The sequence below is a fragment of the Leptodactylus fuscus genome, chromosome 4 (assembly GCF_031893055.1).
Source record: "Leptodactylus fuscus isolate aLepFus1 chromosome 4, aLepFus1.hap2, whole genome shotgun sequence".
NCBI lineage: Eukaryota > Metazoa > Chordata > Amphibia > Anura > Leptodactylidae > Leptodactylus > Leptodactylus fuscus.
Window position 1 is genome coordinate 41,634,149 of NC_134268.1, and position 23,235 is coordinate 41,657,383.

The 23,235-nt window shown below is 43.1% G+C and overlaps 1 protein-coding gene across 1 annotated transcript in view; it reads left to right on the forward strand.

Annotated features, from left to right (window-relative positions):
- LOC142200194 (b(0,+)-type amino acid transporter 1-like) overlaps nucleotides 1-17,486 on the forward strand; it is a 54,440-nt gene extending 36,954 nt beyond the window's left edge. The window contains exons 2-4 of the mRNA XM_075270363.1: nucleotides 2,045-2,176; nucleotides 14,070-14,434; nucleotides 17,241-17,486. Coding sequence (XP_075126464.1) covers nucleotides 2,045-2,176; nucleotides 14,070-14,434; nucleotides 17,241-17,486 — 743 coding nt within the window. The remainder of the gene's footprint in view (nucleotides 1-2,044; nucleotides 2,177-14,069; nucleotides 14,435-17,240) is intronic.
- The last annotated feature ends 5,749 nt before the right edge of the window (nucleotides 17,487-23,235 follow it).

The window sequence follows — 23,235 nt, forward strand, 5'->3', positions numbered from 1 at the left end:
GTCATTGACTTCAGGCAGAAGCGCAGAAGAGAATGGAGCGGCTCTGGAGCGCAGGGAAGGTGAGTATCATTATTTTTTAGGTTTGTCTCTTGGACCTCCACTTATTATACTCTGGGGTCTGAAGAGACCCCACAGTATAATAATGGCTAGTAGTAAGTGGTGCAAAGTTAAAATATACTGTGTGGAGGGTCCATCATGGGACATAATACTGTGTGCAGGGGCCATTATGGGGCAATAATACTGTGTGGAGGGTTCACTATGGGACATATTACTGTGTGCAGGGGCCTCTATGGAGCATAATACTGTGTGCAGGGGCCACTATGTGACATAATATTTTGTGGAGGGGCCACTATGGGACATAATACTGTGTACAGGGGCAACTATGGGACATAATACTGTGTACAGGGGCCACTATGGGACATATTACTGTGTACAGGGGCCACTATGGGACATAATACTGTGTAGGGGCTGCTGTAGGACACAATACTATGTGCAGGGGCCACTATGTGGCATAATAGTGTGTGTAGGGGCCACTGTGGGGCAAAATAGTGTGTACAGTGGCCACTATGGGGCATAATACTGTGTACAGTGGCCAGTATGGGGTATAATACCATGTGCAGGGGCTGCTGTAGGACATAATTCCGTGTGCAGTGGCCGCTGTGCGATATAACACCATTTGCAGTGGCCGCTGTGGGACAGTATACTGTATAAAGGTGTGGTTTTTGCCCAAAAAAACAGGCATTTTTTTTTGTGTAAAACGCACTAGCTTTACGTTGAAGTAAAAGTTCCAGTGACCTAAGAATATAGCTGCATCCATATACATTTATCACTAATTGGGGGCTGAACTTTCATTGCTTCTAATGTAAAAGTACTGATACTTTCCAGGAAATAGCAGTAAACGCATGCATCCTAAAGCATCTGGTGGCAGCACTTCTGTGTTATGGTTTGTGGGGTATAATTTTATTATCGGGGTTGTCAGCCTTACAAGTATTGACCAGCACACTGAGGACCGCACCTGTTTTTTTTTTATTTAAATTGGCACGCCGAACAAAAAAGGTTACCTACCCCTGGTATAGGTCATCAGTATGTGATCTGTGGGGGTCTGAGACCCAAGCTCCAAACAGATCAGCTGTGGATTTTTTTCAAGGCTGGGGTCCCTAGTGTCGTAAATACCACAGTTTGTCCTCTGTGTGAATCTAGCGAATCCAATCCACACAGTACAGGAAAATATGTGCTGTAAACACAATGCGATTTCCAAAATGTGTTGGTGCCTCACTTTTACCCATATTGCTTTTTGCTATGGGATTCTACGAAGGGTCTTTACCTCAAAGGGTTAAAGCAAAAGAGTAATGGAGACAGACAGTTCATTTACCATATGGACCCTGTGAGAAATGGGGCATAGTTCTGGTTGGTACTGTCCTCTTTGCTACTAGAGCTTTCCCTCTGCAATGGCGCTGCATTGTTCACAGGCACGAGGGTAGGGAGCCCAAGGGTTGTGGAGGTAAAAGCTCCAGTGGTAAAAACCAAAACTGTAATGTCAACCCAGTTTAATTTTTGCTGTAGATCTTTCTCCTCTGGGTGTATGTTTAAAGCCTCATATACGAGGTCATATTTTGAATCTATATTGAATGGATATATAATATGGCACCTATAGCTTAACATGGACTCATACTGTACAGTCCCATAAGTAATCTGATCATTGTGTGTACCATATACTGATTGACAAGATCACCATTTGTTGGCCCATGGATAACCCACCAGTCTAAGTATACAGTATAACCCTGGCTGCCGTAACACGATGTCCTACATTATATTATTACTCCTATCCAGAACTTTTTGTAGACATCACCATGGCAAAGTATCACATTATTCCATTATGATATCCGAGTTGGTATTTTAATTCCATCTTCTGTTAACAATTTCATTCACAGTAATGATGGACGATAATCCTTGTTCTATCTATCATAGAGTCTTTTTGGAATAGTTTTCTATGCAAAGATTTTCGCTACATTGTTATTGATTACTTTTCATTCTTATTTTTCAGAGGAGATAAAGAACCCGAGAAAAAACATCCCTCGCAGTATAATAACAGCCATGTGTGCCGTGATTGTCTTCTATTTGCTGGTGAACATCTCATACCTCACCGTTCTGACACCCAAGGAGATTGTATCATCAGGTACGGGCCTTTTCATTTTGTTAATGAATCCAGAAACTCTAGTACGTCCACAGTTGAGTTCATTTGTTATATGAGGAAGAACTTACCAAATCAGCTTTTATATCAGTTGTATTTTTTTCACAATCCTCTTCAAGGGATCCTACCATTTAAACACAATTTTTTTTTCATTAACACATCGGAATAGCCTTAAGAAAGGCTATTCTTCTCCTACCTTTCGTTGTCTTCTCCGCGCTGCCGTTGGCTTGAAATCCCGGTTTTTGTCGGTATACAAATGAGTTCTCTCGCAGCACTGGGGGCATCCTCAATGCTGCGAAAGAACTCTCTAGCGCTGCTTCCATCTTATTCTGGAACGGGGTCTTCACGCGTCTTCTTCCGGCGCAGGCTTCAGACTTCTAGGCCTCGGGCCTTGGGCAGAGCAGACTACGCATGTCCATAGGCCACAAGAAAATGGCCGCTTACACAGTATTGTAAGTGGCCATTTTCTCGTGGCCGGCAGGCATGCGCAGTGGACTTTGCCCTAAACCTAGAAGTCTGAAACCTGCGCCGGAAGAAGACGCGTGAAGAGGATGTTGCTGAAGAAGATGGAGGCAGCGCTGGAGAGAGTTCTCTCGCAGCATTAGGGAAGCCCCCAGTGCTGTTTGAGCGCTGGGGCCCACCCCCAGTGCTACGAGAGAACTTATTTGCATACCAACAAGAACCCGGGACTTCAAGCCAACAGCGGCGCAGAGAAGACAAGGTAAGGTAGGAGAAGAATAGCCTTTCTTAAGGCTATTCCGACATGTTAATGAGAACAAATTGTGTTTGAATGGTAGGATCCCTTTAAGGTTAGTCTTATTTTAGATTTTAGACTTCTTGTACATTATATAAGGAGGAACTGGTGGAGACAATGAGGTCAGTATAGCTTTTCACGTTGCATTAGACACACCATGTACATACTTGATCCATCACTCTTCATGTATTTCAGGGTCTCTTTCACAAACATCTACCTCATATAAACTAATTAAGGCTAGATTCACACTGGCGTTCGAGTCTCTGCCTCAGAATCCACTTAAAATTGACAGAGAGGATTTTTCTCTCCACTAGTTTAATTATAAAAATGGTGGAAATCCGATGGACCCCATTATAATCTATGAGGTCTGCGGGTTTCCGTGTGTATCCCTTTTTAACAGGACAGGGTCTCCATTTTTCAGGTTTCCATGCAGATCTAAATACTAGTGTGACCCTAGCGTAAGGTGCTAAGAAGTTATGCTCTTTGTGGTCTTCAATTTAGCCTATAGTCCTCAGATATTAAAGGGATATACTAGGCAACCCTCAAAACCTGAGTTTTGTCTACTCCCACGGTGCTCTTTTGAGGTTTGGACAAATCAGTTTTTTAAATTTTGCCTGGAAGACACGTTTAACAGGACTATGATACTGAATACCGCTTCCTCTTCTCGGAAAGTGACGTCACTTCTGTTGGTCACAATGCTATGTTTCATCTCAGTCCCATACAAATAACTGATACTAAACTATAGCACGGCCTGTAATATGATGTCACATCCTGAGATGAGGAGGTGGTGCTTAGTATCATAGTTCTGGATAATCCCTTTAATGGTCTTAAATAACCCCTTTTATGGTCCTTTTCACAATGTAAGTTTTGGAGACCTCATGCATTCCTTGATGAAGCTCCAACACGTCACCAAGATTATTTCACGGAAGACAATTGGTTGATCTTGCCTTGTCAAGGGGCTGTCTATCATACTGTCATATTAAAACAGAAGTAGTACATATTTTAATGGTAGCTGTAAAATTTTGCAAGCAATGAGTTCCCCTTTATGGTGTCTCCAGGCAAACAGTTCTTCATTGCTTTAAAGATTAGAATGACAGAAAAAAAAAGAAACAAAAGAAGTTATACTCACCTCATACATCCCCTGCCATTCGATGCCGCCCAGATTCCTCCTGGTTCCTCATGACTAGTTCCTAGTTCCTCAGGATTTGACCATCCAGCCAATCACTGACTACATCTGAGGTCATTTCTTAAGGAATTTGTGCGGGACTTCGAAAACTTGGCTGCTTTCTTCTACTCAGGAATTGACCTCACATCACTTGGTCACATGGCAATACCACATCTCCATCCAATAAAAAGGAAAGGGACTGATATGCAGCATGGCCGTGTGACCAATGGACATGATGTCACTTCCTGAGAAGTGACATCATGACATGTTTTCAAAGTTCTCCACAATTTCTTTTAGAGAGGACCTTTCACCGATTTGGGCACAGGCAGTTCTATATACTGCTGGAAAGCTGACAGTGCGCTGAATTCAGCGCACTTTCGGCTTTCCCGATCTGTGCCCCGGGTAAAGAACTATCAGTCCCGGTACCGTAGCTCTGTACAGTCAGAAGGGCGTTCCTGACAGTCAGTCAAGTACGTCCTTCTCCACAGCAGCACCTATCGCTTTATACTGTGAGATCGGAGAGGAACGCCCCCTCCCTCTGCTCACAGTGCTCGTCCATAGACGAGTATTATCAGGAGGGGAGGGTGCTTTCCTCCCCGCTCACACTGTACAGAGCGATAGGCGCTGCTGTGGAGAAGGACGACCTGACTGACTGTCAGGAACACCCTTCTGACTGTAAAACGCTACGGTACCGGGACCGCTAGCTATTTACCCAGGGCACAGATCGGGAAAGCCGACAGTGCGCTGAATTCAGCGCACTGTCGGCTTTCCAGCAGTATATAGAACTGCCTGTGCCCAAATCGGTGAAAGGTCCTCTTTAAATAGGACTAGGATGTAGAGAGCAAGGGAAATCAGGGAGCCATTATAATGGGAGCAGTGGGGGATCAGAGAGGTAACTATCACTTGTTTTATGCCATTCTGAAAAAACAAAGAAACCCAAAATCCCCCAAAACAACTGGTCAATACACACAGACAGGGGCATAACTATTGGGGTAGAAGCAGTAGTGGCTGCCACAGGGCCCAGGACATTAGGGAGCCCGGCGGGCCCCTTATGTCTTTTTTGTTTAATAGGCTGGTAAGGGGTCCTATTTACTAACCGATCCTCGCTTCTGCTCGTGGCTGCCTGAGTTTCCCCTTCCAGCGTCATTATGCTTCGCAACGCCAGCCGGAGTCAGTTGAAGTCTGGATCAAGAGATCTGCGGGGAGTGCGCTGGAGCCCAGGAGAGGTAAGTGAGATAGTTTTTTATGTTTGCATCCTCCCTTCGGTCTCTGATCATTATACTCTGGGGGCCCCGCCATTCGTAGTTACGCCACTGCACACAGAAAAATATTTCCATCTACACAACCCCCACAGAAAGTGACCACCAAGCAGCTGAGAGTTCATTTCTTACATATTAAAAGAGAAAAGGAAGTAGAGACCAGCAGGGAATCGGAAAACCTGAGACTGGGAGCAATGTGGGACTGGAGACATGCGTGTAATCTTCTTTGATTTATTATGCTATTCTGACCTCATGATATCAATCAGCATAGAATATTGGGCAAAGATAGAATCATGTCTAAAGTTAGAGGTAAATATATGTAACGCTTTGTGTAGCGATGGTTGTGGGCTGAATGATTCTGGATCCCCTGCTGAGACTGTGCAGCTGTGATCTGATCCAGCTTGTTGCTTGATTTTAACTGTGTAGAATTTTGCAATAGCTGGAGAAGAATATTAATATTAATGTCTCTCATGCTGATGGAGGATCAGCATGGGAGAGCCTAGAAGTAGTACCAGGTGGAATAGCTTTACTTCCTTTGGACTTAAAATGTGTTAAAAAATAGTAGACGTAAATATATTATCAGGAGACTGTATATATTGTCATATTGTCATGTAACAACTTGTCTTGTAGTTTGCAAACATCTGTTTTAGTAATGTACAACGATCCCAATGCTTAAGAAAATATTGTATAAAATGTCATTTAGCAAATTAGTGTCAACAGATGTAAAGGTAAATTATCACAAAATACAGACTAAGTCTTGGGTGGTTGCAAAGGTTGGTTGTTTTTGGGTAAACAGTAGCCGGACTTTAGTAGTAATTGCAAGGTCACTAGTAGGGTTGAACCAATCTTGAGATTTCAGGATCGACTTTAAAATCCAATTTCCGATCGTTTTCCAACGGATCCCGATCTTGAAATTTGCTCGATCGCCGATCGGGATCTGATCTTTCCCGATCCCCATCGCTCAACCCTAGTCAATGCTTCTCTATGGGAAAAGTCACTTTTAGGGTTGAACCGATCTTGAGATTTCAAAATCTGATTTCCGATCATTTTCCAGCCGATCCCGATCATGATTGTGAAATTTGCTCGATCTCCGATCAGGATCCGATCTTTTCCGAACCCGATCACTCAACCCTAAAGATCACTTGTGACTTAAAGGGAATCTCCACTTTATATTATTACATATTTTTTGATTAATTTCTAAACATATCTTTACAGTGGTCAGAGAAGCATTTTCTTGATACAGATAGAGTTAGGCTAAGGCCCCACGTAGCGGCTGGACACGGGCGCAAGGGTGGACACCCCCTTACTTTGTTGAGACTGTGTGTGTTTCCACTGTGTTCCCCCCTTCCCGACCCTCATGGATATCTTCATTCTCCTCCAGCCTTTTTAAGGGATCCTGACACCTCTAAAATTTCTTTTAAACCACTTATATGCAGTTGTAAGGGTTGTTAGTTTTGCTAGGTTCACACGAGTGTTCAAGTCACGGTCGTTTGGGTCCGCATGGGGACCCCAAATGACAGAAAGCCTGTTCACTTAAATAGCGGTTACCCATGGAACCTGCGGACCCCATAGACTATAATGGGGTCCACCTGCAAGGTGGACTTTTCTTTCCACTGATTTTAGGCAGGATCTGCGGCAAAGTCTTCTATGGAGACTCCAACACAGATGGGAACCTAACGTGACATAGTGAACATAACTTGTTTGTGTCAAAGGGCAATCTTGTTCCCTGTGAATTGAGGCAAATGTGGGTGAAATAGGATATTCTGGTAAACATGGCCCTGCCCTGGGTATACAGAACTCCTTATTGGTATATGGATGGATTAAAAGTTGATTTTCTGAGCAGAAAGATTACTCTTTGACTCAAAAATGTCACTATGCCATATGGTCACTCCCCATATAGCGGTCACCAAGTAAGAGGAAGTTGAGACTCCATGGACTGTTATACCCCAAATCAGCCACCCCACCCCCACCCCCTTGCCCCATACTCTCCCCCTCGATTCCAACTCCCCCCCCCCCACTTTACTAGCTTTGGCAATGCAAAATATCCATTTGGACGTGCCAATAAAGCCGATTTGATTTGATTTGATCTATGCCATTGTGACATTACTGGTAACGCTGGGTTCACACCTGCGTTTGGGGTCTCCGTTCTATGGTTTCCGTCTTCTGCATGCCAGAAGACGGAAACCATAGACCGGGTCCGGCCGTGCGCGGCGGTGAGCGTTTTAGGCTCTCCGCCGCGAAACCGTATTTTTTTATCCGGACACAGAGTACTGCATGTCCGACTCTGTGTCCGGATTAAAAAACCCGGTTTTGCGGCGGAGAGCCTAAAACGCTCACCGCCGCGCACGGCCGGACATCTCTCTCACCCATTCAAATGAATGGGTGAGAGAGACTCCTGCAGGTTTCCGTATCCTGCCTGTGTTTTAGGCAGGAAACGGAAACCTAAGTACGGAGTGCCGGGCCGCAGATGTGAACGAGCCCTAAGTAGTGTGAGGATAGGTCCTGTAAGGACTGTGTAGGAGACAATACAGATTGAATAATTCAGATGTAGGTTAAAAATGTGTTGATCCAGGGACTAATAAAATAAAATGTGGGGGACATATGTGTGTAGTGGCACAGTTACCTATGTGTGTGGGGGAGCTGTTACCTATGTGTGTGGGGGAGCTATTACCTATGTGTGTAGGGGCACTATTACCTATGTGTGTGGGGGAGCTGTTACCTATGTGTGTAGGGGCACTATTACCTATGTGTGTAGGGGCACTGTTACCTATGTGTGCAGGGGCACTATTACCTATGTGTGTACGGGCACTGTTACCTATGTGTGCAGGGGCACTATTACCTATGTGTGTACGGGCACTGTTACCTATGTGTGTAGGGGCACTATTACCTATGTGTGTAGGGGCACTATTACCTATGTGTGTAGGGGCACTATTACCTATGCGTGTAGGGGCACTGTTACCTATGTGTGCAGGGGCACTATTACCTATGTGTGTGGGGGAGCTGTTACCTATGTGTGTAGGGGCACTATTACCTATGTGTATAGGGGCACTGTTACCTATGTGTGCAGGGGCACTATTACCTATGTGTGTACGGGCACTGTTACCTATGTGTGTAGGGGCACTATTACCTATGTGTGTAGGGGCACTATTACCTATGTGTGTAGGGGCACTATTACCTATGTGTGTAGGGGCACTGTTACCTATGCGTGTAGGGGCACTGTTACCTATGTGTGCGGGGGCACTATTACCTATGTGTGTGGGGGCGCTGTTACCTATGTGTGTAGGGGCACTATTACCTATGTGTGTAGGGGCACTATTACCTATGTGTGTAGGGGCACTATTACCTATGTGTGTGGGGGAGCTGTTACCTATGTGTGTAGGGGCACTATTACCTATGTGTGTAGGGGCACTATTACCTATGTGTGTAGGGGCACTATTACCTATGTGTATAGGGGCACTGTTACCTATGTGTGCAGGGGCACTATTACCTATGTGTGTACGGGCACTGTTACCTATGTGTGTAGGGGCACTATTACCTATGTGTGTAGGGGCACTATTACCTATGTGTGTAGGGGCACTATTACCTATGTGTGTAGGGGCACTATTACCTATGCGTGTAGGGGCACTGTTACCTATGTGTGCAGGGGCACTATTACCTATGTGTGTGGGGGCGCTGTTACCTATGTGTGTAGGGGCACTATTACCTATGTGTGTAGGGGCACTATTACCTATGTGTGTAGGGGCACTATTACCTATGTGTGTGGGGGAGCTGTTACCTATGTGTGTAGGGGCACTATTACCTATGTGTTTAGGGGCACTATTACCTATGTGTGTGGGGGCACTGTTACCTATGTGTGTAGGGGCACTATTACCTATGTGTGTGGGGGTACTATTACCTATGTGTGTAGGGGCACTATTACCTATGTGTGTGGGGGAGCTGTTACCTATGTGTGTAGGGGCACTATTACCTATGTGTGTAGGGGCACTGTTACCTATGTGTGCAGGGGCACTATTACCTATGTGTGTACGGGCACTGTTACCTATGTGTGCAGGGGCACTATTACCTATGTGTGTGGGGGCGCTGTTACCTATGTGTGTAGGGGCACTATTACCTATGTGTGTAGGGGCACTATTACCTATGTGTGTAGGGGCACTATTACCTATGTGTGTGGGGGAGCTGTTACCTATGTGTGTAGGGGCACTATTACCTATGTGTGTAGGGGCACTGTTACCTATGTGTGTAGGGGCACTATTACCTATGTGTGTACGGGCACTGTTACCTATGTGTGCAGGGGCACTATTACCTATGTGTGTACGGGCACTGTTACCTATGTGTGTAGGGGCACTATTACCTATGTGTGTGGGGGTACTGTTACCTATGTGTGTAGGGGCACTATTACATATGTGTGTGGGGGTACTGTTACCTATGTGTGTAGGGGCACTATTACATATGTGTGTAGGGGCACTGTTACCTATGTGTGTAGGGGCACTATTACCTATGTGTGTAGGGGCACTGTTACCTATGTGTGTAGGGGCACTATTACCTATGCGTGTAGGGGCACTGTTACCTATGTGTGCAGGGGCACTATTACCTATGTGTGTACGGGCACTGTTACCTATGTGTGCAGGGGCACTATTACCTATGTGTGTAGGGGCACTATTACCTATGTGTGTGGGGGAGCTGTTACCTATGTGTTTAGGGGCACTATTACCTATGTGTGTAGGGGCACTATTACCTATGTGTGTAGGGGCACTATTACCTATGTGTGTAGGGGCACTATTACCTATGTGTATAGGGGCACTATTACCTATGTGTGTAGGGGCACTATTACCTATGTGTGTAGGGGCACTATTACCTATGTGTGTAGGGGCACTATTACCTATGTGTGTAGGGGCACTATTACCTATGTGTGTAGGGGCACTATTACCTATGTGTGTAGGGGCACTATTACCTATGTGTATAGGGGCACTATTAACTATGTGTGTAGGGGCACTATTACCTATGTGTGTGGGGGTACTGTTACCTATGTGTGTAGGGGCACTATTACATATGTGTGTAGGGGCACTATTACCTATGTGTGTAGGGGCACTATTACCTATGTGTGTGGGGGCACTATTACCTATGTGTGTAGGGGCACTATTACCTATGTGTGTGGGGGCACTGTTACCTATGTGTGTGGGGGCACTGTTACCTATGTGTGTAGGGGCACTATTACCGATGTGGGTGGGGGCACTATTACCTATGTGTGTAGGGGCACTATTACCTATGTGTGTGGGGGCACTGTTACCTATGTGTGTAGGGGCACTATTACCTATGTGTGTAGGGGCACTATTACCTATGTGTGTAGGGGCACTATTACCTATGTGTGTGGGGGCACTGTTACCTATGTGTGTAGGGGCACTATTACCTATGTGTGTGGGGGCACTGTTACCTATGTGTGTAGGGGCACTATTACCTATGTGTGTAGGCGCACTATTACCTATGTGTGTAGGCGCACTATTACCTATGTGTGTGGGGGCACTGTTACCTATGTGTGTAGGGGCACTATTACCTATGTGTGTGGGGGCACTGTTACCTATGTGTAGGGGCACTGTTACCTATGTGTAGGGGCACTATTACCGATGTGGGTGGGGGCACTATTACCTATGTGTATAGGGGCACTATTACATATGTGTGTGGGGGCACTGTTACCTATGTGTGTAGGGGCACTATTACATATGTGTGTGGGGGCACTATTACCTATGTGTATAGGGGCACTATTACATATGCGTGTGGGGGCACTGTTACCTATGTGTGTAGGGGCACTATTACCTATGTGTGTGGGGGCGCTGTTACCTATGTGTGTGGGGGCACTGTTACCTGTGGGGGGACCATTACCTGTAGGGGAGAGGAATAATTAGGACACTGTTACCTATGTGCTATGACCATGCTATGACTAAGGATTTTTTCCTCGAAACGCATAAGCATTTGTTCCCCTTGCATGATGTCATATTTTATGAGGATCATTAAAAGTAAAATTTTATGGATTTTCACTTAGAGCTGGAATTTTTGTTTATTGTTTAATAGCTACATTCATGCAGTCACAGAATTACTAACGGCCCTTTGAAGACAACCATAAGGATGATGTGGCCCTCTGTGTAAATGAGTTTGACACCCATGCCCTATAGTATAGTCACTATACCTTCAAGAATCTGGATTGTCATTGGTTCTTTACTGTACATGGAGCCGCAGTTAACCCCTAGTAGTATACATCTGATACTTCTAACTAAAGTTTTATTATAATAGTTTTGGTTAATGTAAGATAAAATTAGAAATACATGGCTGCTTTCTTCTGTTGGCATCCATGTGTCCAGGGGCGTAACTATCGTAGATGCAGCGGAGGCGGCTGCCACAGGGCCCGGGCCATTAGGGGGCCCGGTGACAGCCGCTACCGCTGCATTTTTTTTTAAATAGTCCGTTACGGGCCCTATTCACTTGCCGATCCTGGCTGGGCCGGGATCGGCAAGTGAAACCGCGGGCCCCACAAAGACTATCATTATACTCGGGGGTCTTTGCAGACCCCTGAGTATAATGATCGGCGGATCGGAAGGTAAGAAACATAAAAAACTGTTACTTACCTCTCCACGATCCTGCCAGGCCTCCGTCCTACGGGGTTAATACTATGTGTGCAGGGGCCACTATAGGGGATAATACTGTGTGCAGGGGACACTATTGGGGTTAATACTGTGTGCAGGGGACACTATTGGGGATAATACTGTTTGCAGGGGACACTATTGGGGATAATACTGTGTGCAGGGGCCAGTAAGGGACATAATACTGTATGCAGGAGCCACTATGGGGGATAATACTGTGTGCAGGGGCCACTATGGGGGATAATATTGTGTGCAGGGGCCACTATGGGGGATAATACTGTGTGCAGGGGCCACTATGGGGGATAATACTGTGTGCAGGGGCCAGTAAGGGACATAATACTGTATGCAGGAGCCACTATGGGGGATAATACTGTGTGCAGGGGCCACTATGGGGGATAATATTGTGTGCAGGGGCCACTATGGGGGATAATACTGTGTGCAGGGGCCACTATGGGGGATAATACTGTGTGCAGGGGTCACTATGGGGGATAATACTGTGTGCAGGGGCCAGTAAGGGACATAATACTGTATGCAGGGGCCACTATGGGGGATAATACTGTGTGCAGGGGCCACTATGGGGGATAATACTGTGTGCAGGGGTCACTATGGGGGATAATACTGTGTGCAGGGGCCAGTAAGGGACATAATACTGTATGCAGGGGCCACTATGGGGGATAATACTTTGTGCAGGGGCCACTATGGGGGATAATACTGTGTGCAGGGGTCACTATGGGACATAATACTGTGTGCAGGGGCCACTATGGGGGATAATACTGTGTGTGCAGGGGTCACTATGGGGGATAATACTGTGTGCAGGGGCCACTATGGGGGATAATACTGTGTGCAGGGCTTACTAAGGGACATAATAGAGTGCGGAGGAAGGGATCAGTCGAGGTTTTCGGCGTCAGTTGGGATGGAGGGGGGGCCCATGTCAAAAGTTTGCCACGGGGCCCCGCCATTCCTAGTTACGCCACTGCATGTGTCATCCATTTTCCACAGAACTAGAGACATGGAAAATGTAGGAAGTGAAATAAAAGAAATTGATCTGTTTTTCCCAGATGTGGACCAACCACGGACGGCACATCATTCATAACTAACAAGTCTGGAAAATGTGGATATTTCCATTCAGCCTTGGGCCTCCTGCACATGAGCAGAGTTTTTATCCGTAAATGCAGACAAAAGTACAGACCTATGCATTTCTAAGGGTTCACATACATGTCTGTAGTTTTTGTGTCCGTGTGTCCATGCCATATACAAGGACCACAAATTATGAAGCATGTCCTACTTTTGGCCACATTTATGCACAGACAAGTGTAGGGGATCATACAAGTCTACATATATACGGATCTGTGATTGTGAATGGCATACTGACATGTTTTTGTGGGACCCCAATACTGAAATATTGTACAGACGCTTTGATGAAATAGAATGCATAAATAAATAGAAATAATAAGACGTCTGCGCCGAGTGTCGCTTCTTACACAAAGCTGGGATCAATAAATGAAATTGAAGCCAAGAAGCAGTCAATCTACTTGTCCATTATACAGAGATCAGAGCTGTTTACCCCCCCCCCATTCATATTGATCACTCCAGATAGTTTTTAATTGAGCTTCTTATTTTTATCATTATGATATATCACAGTATATAACAGACGGTGATGTCTTCTCTTCTACACACATCCATACATGGTTATCTACCATCATGGACCCTGCTTTAGTGGCTCTGTATCTCTAAAAACCATCAAAGGTGGCCATGATAAATAATGCAGTCTCGTAAGGATTTGCTCCAAAGTATGGGTTGCAAATGATAAGGCATGCAGCACATATACACGCATATACATATAACACAATACAATGAGTGCAATGAAGAGGAGACAGGAAGAAGGACGGTACGGTATAAAAGCCTTATACAGACCACAGATGGCGGACTCACCCCAATGTGAATGTAATGATTTTTGCTCACATACAAAGCATATTTTACTACACATTTTGACTACACAGAATGCAGATTATGTACTTATTTCTATTTTAAGTTGTATATCATTATAACTATCCATATATCATTTCAGCTGCAGTATCGGTGACCTGGGCAGACAGAACGATTCCATCGGTGGCTTGGATTATCCCAGTATCAGTGGCTATCTCAATATTCGGTTCTCTAAATGGTGGGATGTTTATGTTGGGACGACTAAACTATGCTGGAAGCAAAGAAGGACATTTGCCGGCCATCATATCAATGCTCCATGTACGATACCTGACACCAGCCCCGGCCATGATCGTTTCCACAATCATTGCATCCATTTTTGTCATTCCTACTGACCTTATTTCCCTAACAAACTATTTTAGCTTTTCCACCTGGCTACTGGTTGGACTAACTTGCATTAGCCTGGTTGTGCTGCGTTACCGAGAACCCGATCTAGAGCGTCCATACAAGGTGAGTTGAACATCAAAATAATACTAGTAATAGTTAAAGAACTAACACGACTTGGATGTTCATTCAAAATGGGCCTGGAAACCTTTTTTGCATGGAAAAATATTACAGGTTATGGGTTTTGGATTTTGGTACAGACAAGATGGTCAATGGTTTTATACCAATTGCTGGATTTGGAGTCAGGATGGATTTTTTTCCCCAGATATAGAAATTGGCATTAGCTTCATTGTTGATTTTTTTTTTTTTTTTTTTGCATTCCTCTGGACCAACACCATAGGGTTATTATATAACTATGTAATTTTAAATAAAATATTCACCATATCATTAAAATTCGCCATGTTTCCTTAACTGTGGGTTCCTATGATATAGAGCTCTTTGGATCAGAGTGTCCTGAAATTGAGTGGTATAAAGTACATAGGCACTGGACTTTCGAGTAGTGGCTTCACTATCTAGCAGTCTGATGTACTAAGCTGGTTTGGGGGTGTCCAGAGGAATGAATAGTGTTCAGATTTTATGCTTCTAACTTTATGGCAACAATTTGTAGAAGGCCCCTTCCTATTCCAGCCTGACTGTGACCAAGTGACAACACCCAAGTGACAGGCCCATGAAGACAAGCTGGAGGATCTTGAGTGGCTAACACGGAGTCTAACCTCAGCTCCACTGGCTTTGGAATTTTTATTGCAAGTCAGATCTTTACATTAGGGTTTGGCCTTACAAATGCTCTTTTGGCTGAATGGACACACACCCTTTCCTTATCTTCTGATACTCCCATAGTATTATATCTCCCTTCTGATGCCCCCAAAGTATTATGTCTCTCTTCTGATGCCCCCCACAGTATTATGTCATTCTCTGGTGCCCGCATAGTATTATTTCTCTTTTCTGATACTTCCCCCAGTATTATGTCTCTCTTCTGGTGCCCCCACAGTATTATTTCGCTCTCTGGTGCCCCCACAGTATTATGTCTCAATTCTGATGCCCCCCATAGTATTATGTCATTCTCTGGTGCCCGCAGAGTATTATGTCTCTTTTCTGATACCCCCATAGTATTATGTCTCTCTTCTGATGTCCCCACAGTATTATGTCGCTCTCTGGTGCCCACATAGTATTATGTCTCTCTTCTGATGCCCCCACGATATTATATAGCTCTTCTGGTGCCCCCGTAGTATTATGTCTCTCTTCTGGTGTCCCCACAATATTATGTTGCTCTCTGGTGCCCGCATAGTATTATGCCTCTCTTCTGGTGCCCTTACAGTATTATACCTCTCTTCTGGTGCCGGCAGCGCCACACCTCCCATGAGGTGACCTGAAGCGACCGCTTCAGGCGGCGCTATGCCAGGGCCCCGGGGAGGGCGGCATTTTTGCTTACCTAAGCCAGTCCAGGACAAGCTGTCCTGGACTGGCTTAGCGTCACCGAGCGGTGGATTGGGGAGGTCGCTGGAGCAGCACTGCCTATGACACTGACTATGTGTCTCTTCTGATGCCCCCACAGTATTATGTCCCTTATCTGGTGCCCTCATGTTATTATGTCTCTCTTCTGGTGCCCCCACAGTATTATGTCACTCTTCTTGTGCCACCATGATATTATGTTGTTTAACACCACACCCATTGTTTTAAAATGGGAAGGTTAACACAACTCTGTATAAAGTATTGTAAATGTTCATTGAAAAAAAATCTCATTTTGTTGAAAATGTAAATCAGTGTATTGTACCTAAAATAAAGCTAATAATAATAATAATAATAATAATAATAATAGGCAGATGGAATTTGTATAAAATGAAGTGTAGTTCATACAGTTACTACAAAGTAAGAATGCTTTCAGAAAAATAAGTGTTAATAGTTTATTTTGTCAATTAACAAAATAAAAAAATAAAAACTTGAGTCTTCAGTAGTTGATACCTTTTTCAATGGCTAACTAATAATGATGACAGATTACAAGCTCTCGGCCTCTTCCTCAGGTATAATATAAAAACAATTTCTGAAGGATGGATATTTATATACAAAGAGGCACATGAGAATAGAATAGAAACTGATGGTCATTGGTACATACAAGTAAACGATTATCAGTGCACAAGGTCCTTATCAGCTCAAAGAGTGGTCTTTTATGCCTTTGATCAGTGAGGATTCCTGTAAGAGGCCATAAACCCATGTGACAGATTCAACCCCTCCTGGAGTGTATTGAACTGGGTCATCAACTTGTACTCCTAAATCCTTCTGTCTTTCTTGGATTTGAAGTTTCCCCTTAAAACCAAAATGTTCATGTCATTGGTGATATTATGATCTTGGTTGGGAAGGTCCATTCTTTTCTTTCTCATTTTTATTAGTTAGCCAATAAAAAGGGTATCAACTACTGATGACTCTCAAGTTTTTGTTTTTTATATTTCATACCAAACACGGTACAAAATCATACTTTTTCATTTTCATTTCAATGAACAAAAGACAAATCTAAGTCCCATCAATATTTGTGGTGCCTTTGCCCTTTGCCTTCCATCAGTTCTTCTAGGTACCCTTGCAAACATTTTTTGGCCGAACTCGGCAGGGAGTTTGGTTCCACCATCTTGGAGAAGTAAGCACATATCTTCTATGGATGTAAATGTTTACTGAAATCCTTCTGACTCTGCATATAGTCCCAGACAGACTGGATGATGTTGACATCAGGGTTTTGTGGGGGCCATATCATCACTTGCAGAACTTGATGTGACTCCTCCACTGGGCATTCACACCTAGTATTAATGGGATTTTGAATGCTGATACTGGAATGAAGTGTCCATTGTCTTTGTACAATAACCAGTTTTATGGTTTTACATTTCAGGTCTTCCTTCCCATCGCCTTCGCAGTTATCGCGGTTTCAATCTTCCTGGTTCTTGCACCTATAATCCAGTCCCCTAAAGTTCAGTATTTTTATGCTTTGCTGTTCATGTTAAGCAGTATACTTGTCTATATCCCCTTTGTACATTTCAAGTTACAGATCCCATACTTTGACAAAATCACCTGTCATCTGCAACTCTTACTTGAGGTTTCACCAACGGATATTTTTGAGGATTCTAAAACCGAGTAGCCCTGTTATTTCTATCCTATAAAATCAGTCATGTTTATCGAGGACACTTGTGGAAGAATAAAGGTTTTTGAAGCGCTTGCTGTATATAAAGGCCGGGCCTTAATGTCAAGTAAATATCTAGTGTAAAAGTGCTATAAATCTATTTTGTGACCTACGGGTTAGAAGTCATTTTGTTCTGCTTTATAGCAGGCATTTTGTCTGGAGACTCCGTTCTATAGTACAAGAAAAAATGCAAGAAAAGAGAAAAATCTTAATAGAATAGGAGCATAGAGTTTCTAGTATATTGTGTTCAGCAGTTTTTAGAAATAGGTTTCAAGTATTGCATTATGTATGTGATAAGTATAGTGCACAGAATTGGGATTTGTTCTTTGAATTAAAAATTCAATCATTTTATTTTATATTTAGTGGTTTATATGAAAAAATTAAGGGGTATTCTCATCTTAGACATTGACGGCATATCCATGGGTCCCATGTGCTTGTTCATCTGTTTCTACTATAGACTGAAAAGGATGTGCAACCACGTTCCATTCATTCTTGACTTGAATCTGGAGAAAGTGGTGGGATTGCTGAGTGATGGGATATGGGTGTAGATATGCCATAAACGTCTGGTATGGGAATGCCCTATATAAGTGAACTCATAATATGGTGTAACATGGTATCCAATGGTGTCTTATAATATAATACAGGATATCTCATTGACTTGTCATGGTGAGGACAACGTAGAAGCTATAAAAATGATGATATCAGAGTAGCTGCAAAAGTTTGGGAATGATATGTATTTAAATATTGGGTTTTGCTTTTCTAAAATTGATAACCAAATTTTATTCTGTCAATCTTTTCTATCAATGACAAAATCGCCATCAGTGACTGAGAAGATCATTAAACGTCACAAACATTATCACCTTCGCAAAACTGGACACCACAACAAAACAGAACAATATCGAAACATTATTACTAAATATTGTTTATCGCTGTTACATTCATGTTTAGTCTGGGGGATCTAAAACATTCCAATTCTTGAACATTGTGGTCCAGGATTGTTGACTGCTTTGTCAGACATATTGGAGCAGATTAAAATTAATATATCCCTACTGAAAAAATGACTGGTTGGATCACTAAGTAGTAAATACACTTCACAGGGGTGTAATTATGAAAGACTGGGTACCATAGCAAAGTTTTGACATGGGTCCCAGTCTGTGACAGCAGGGAGTTGCGCCGGAGCCCAGGAGAGGTGAGTAACACTTGTTTCTATGTTTTATCACCTTCCCTTGGCCTCTGTTCATTATAGTTTGGGGTCTGAAGAGACCTCAGAGTATAATAATAGCAGTTTTTTGTATTTTTTAGTGTGCGTCTTATTACATTGTGTGTTTTGTTTATGTTGTCTGAATATTCCTGGTAAGCCCAATAGGGGCCCCGTACTTCATTGGCACTGCCCATCCTTTTTCATTGTATTTACCCACCATGAAATGCCGGCAAGTACAATATTTTGTAACATCTCCCAAGCCGCAGCAGAAGGAGCAATGTTTGTCTCATATTCTGGTCGATGAACTTTAGATATGTCCACAGGGATCCATGAATGCTTCTTATACCCATAAAGACTGTTTCTATCTGCAGGCACAGCGCTTGGCGTTTTCTACGGGTTGTGAGCTTTTCTGCTGGGTAAATGTACTGTAAGCCGAGAGGCCTCAACCAAAAAGCATATTCCAATATAACAATTCTACACGATGAATCTTGTACATTGGAGTAAGTTTAGTCTGTCCATTGCGATACAGTAGGAGATACAATATTGTTGCTCCAGTAGGGGGTTAATAGCAGAAAGCGAGCCTCAATATTCTCTAAAAATAGCACCTAGTTTTCTTCTTTTGTAACATTGTCCTCGGGATATGTACGGAGCAAAGCGGTTCAGCAATGTCTGCCGTTCTGATAAAAGAGAAACATTATTTTGATCTCCAAGATAATGGGATCCCAAGTAATCTGTCGAATATACTGTAGAAGTGAGAGAAAGTGAGATTAGTTGGTACGTTCAATGTTATAGAAGAAGGAACAACATAAAAGACATTTTTCTGTGACGCAATATCTTTCAGGTAGCGACAATTACAAAGGAAGTCGATACAATATCTATGGTGACATTTATTCGCTCCTTACGTCGACCTTCATGTACTCTATAACAGTATTCAGTAATGTATTGACTTGTAAGATGTCACAGCAACAACCGTTCATAAAATGAAGGTTTTTTCTTACTTTTTTCAGATTTACATGTAAGTTACCTTCCATGGAAGCGCAGTAAAGTAAGGTCATAAGTAATACAGACTGCTTGGATTATCACAGACTTGGCTTCTGTTAAAGGGCTTGTCTGCTGACAAAAAAGATTTGCAAAAGTTCCTATTAGGGTTGAGCTGATCTTGAGACTTCAGGATCGATTTTAAAATCTGATTTCCGATCATTTTCCAACCGATCCGATTGTGAAATTTGCTCAATTGCCGATTGGGATCCAATCTGTCCCGATCCCGATCGCTCAACCCTAGTCAATGCTTCTCTATGGGGAAAAGTCACTTTTGGGATTGAGCTGATCTTGAGATTTCAAAATTCGATTTCCGATCATTTTCTAGCCAATCCAATCGTGAAATTTGCTCGATCGCCTATCGGGATCCGATCTTTTCCAATCCTGATTGCTCAACCCTAGTTCCTATAGGTAACATTTTGGCTCTAAACTCTGCTTTATTCCCTTGTCATGTCACAGGAACAAGGGAAAGCGTTTCGTGATGGCATGATGTCCCTTCTGCTGATCAAATGGGTTGTTTTGTTTCAAGCCCTTTAACTAAAATGGCCCATAAGGGTTGTGGGACTAACCATCAGAGGGGGTGGGACTAGCTAGAGAGTAACAATGATGACCATGAGGGGACGTGATCTCCTGTCAAAGTTGCAGGACTACGTGACGGGTAGAAGGCAGTGCTTTCTATTATACTCCTTCTAGCCCTTCCTTCTTATGTAGTTAGACTTGCATGGAAGCAACCCATGTGGCTGGCAAGTAGGATATTATTCTTTCACAAGAAGTGCTACATTTTTTGTTTCAAGTAGGGTTGAGCGATCAGGATCAGGAAAGATCGGATCCCGATCTGCGATCGAGTAAATTTCACGATCCCGATCAGGATCAGGATCGGCTGGAAAATGATCGAAAATCAGATTTTGAAATCTCAAGATCGGTTCAACCCTAAAAGTGACTTTTCCCATAGAGAAGATTGACTAGGGTTGAGCGATCGGGATCAGGAAAGATCAGATCCTGATCGGCGGTCGAGGGAATTCAAGATCGCAATCGGGATTGGCTGGAAAATGATCGGAAATCGGATTTTAAAATCGATCCTGAAATCTCAAGATCAGCTCAACCCTAGTTTAAAATGATAGGGGAGTAAATCACAGTTTAGAACCAAAAAGTGAAATAGACATGTATGGGTAGGATCCTTCTATCCCATCTATAGGGCGTCTTCTTTGACTTTTGCTACTTGTACTATTGATTTTGCACATCTGTAACCCAAAGATGTCTCCTAGACAGCTGCTTACCTGTACATAGTAAAGAGAAAGTGCCATTAGCCTATTCCGCAGCAGTCTTATCTGTAAATCTGCTGATAGTATTTGTCCCAGGGACACCTGAAATAACCACCATGATGAACACTTGGGAATACAGAACATTGGTGACTATTACATCCCATCATGAAAACAGTGACTGACAATATATAAACTGTATGACGAAAATCAATTGTAACAGTGACCATCCATCAGCCTACATATATTGCAATAAGTTTTAGTTATTCCCATACCCCCAAAAATGTAATACTAGAAACGCAAAACAGTTTGTTATATATAGGGTAAAAGGCACAAAATAACACATTAGGTTAAAAAACATTCCCCATGGGTGTCGCAAGATTAAAGATAAATCAGTAGCCCTATTGTAAAAGGGTAGTTGCTGGGGGACGGTAGAGAAAAACCTTGTGCTTTGTCTTCCTCAAGGCTATATGCTCAAGCCCTTTAGGTTAATAATATCCATAATTACATTACACAGTAACATATCTATATTGTAGAACAGTGACATATTTACATGACATAATATCACATAATAATGTTACATAATAAGTTCCTGTACAAGCAGTTATAAAAGGCTCCACAATACGAGGCAGGTAAGTGTGTCAAATGAAATACATTAAGTATCCATTGATATAATAATAAGTACAGTATATAATACCTATGATATAAGAATAAAACTGGTGTTAGTTATGGAAAGAAAATCTGACCGGGTAAAAAAAACCTTTATGTTGATGCATACAGCTATGCCTTCCAGGCCAAAGCCAATACCTCTGTCTATTCAGCCACAGAAGCCACCTCACAAGTTACCACTGTTATCTTAATGCCACCGGCGCTGTCGTAGCTCTGGCATCTCTACTGTCCCTCCTGGGCTCTGCGTGGATGGTGATGTTCACTGCTAATGCATGTCTCCATGAACCAACATGCTCCCTTATCTTTCCCTGGCTAATCCCCTCAGTATTTTGGGCATGTTTACCTGACTTTGCACCTGTTCTGTCTCTCCTGACCTCTACTTCATTACTGTACTGATTCTGTGCCACCTGCCCAGACCCTAGCCCGAATACCATTATGCATGAACTCCACCTGCCCTGACCTTGGGTTGTCCATTGACTATGCTTCTGTCTGTCCTTTTAGTACTTTGAACTGATATTTCTTTTGATCTGCTTTGGTCAGCAACCACTAAACTGAAACTGCTTGTAGAGGTATTGACTTGATGGGTCCCTGCACAAAAATCAGATCCTCACAGGGGAAGGGTAAAAACCAAAGGACCACTTAAACAATGTCTCCAGGGGTAGCAACAAGTAAAATCAGTTCTGTGGTACAGTGTGTCTCCAGATGCATTACACAAATCATCAGGTTTGGTCTCCATCACAGATACTTTTCACAGCATTCTAACCTTTTTATGGTTAAAACAGAGGATTTCTGATCAATTTGTACAATTACATGTCTAGCAATGTCTGTTACATTGATGATTTTCTTATAACCAGGACAGGCTCTAAAGAAGATCTGTAGACTATCCATAAATACTGAATATCCCCATAGTGGGATCATTAAATGGATATCTTATCTTATCTTAACAAGTTCCATCCAACTATTGGACTCAATATTCACAATGTCAGATATATAGATAGTATTCAGTATCTCAGATATATATTAGATACATTACTAGGCACAGCCATGAACATCATAAACACTACGACCCCTCAAGCGTCAGCGTTATATGAAGCAGCCTCTTGATGTAATAACATGAAAGATAACAGAAGGGTGCCCCTAGTGGTCTTTTTGGCATTTTTTTCACAAAGACAAAAGAAAGAAAGAAACAATCTCAGATTTACTGCTCAGTTCATATGAACACCGTGACACGGCTAACATCCTCCTGTTATGGCTGTTAGTACCGAAAACGCTGTTTGCATCTGTTTGACCCCTTAGATTTCACTATCAATAATGATTGAGGCATCTAAGGTGTCTATTTATGTTTGGCCCCCCTCACGTAATCTCGGCGACTGGGGATCCAATGAAGGACAATACGTTACCCTCTTTATTATAGTTATAAGCCTTTGCCTGATACAGAAGCTTATAGGTTTAGTTTCATGTTTAACCTCCGTATAATAATACATTGGCCGTCATAGTTTAATAGCCATATTTCGGCATTATTTATCCTGCACAGTGAACG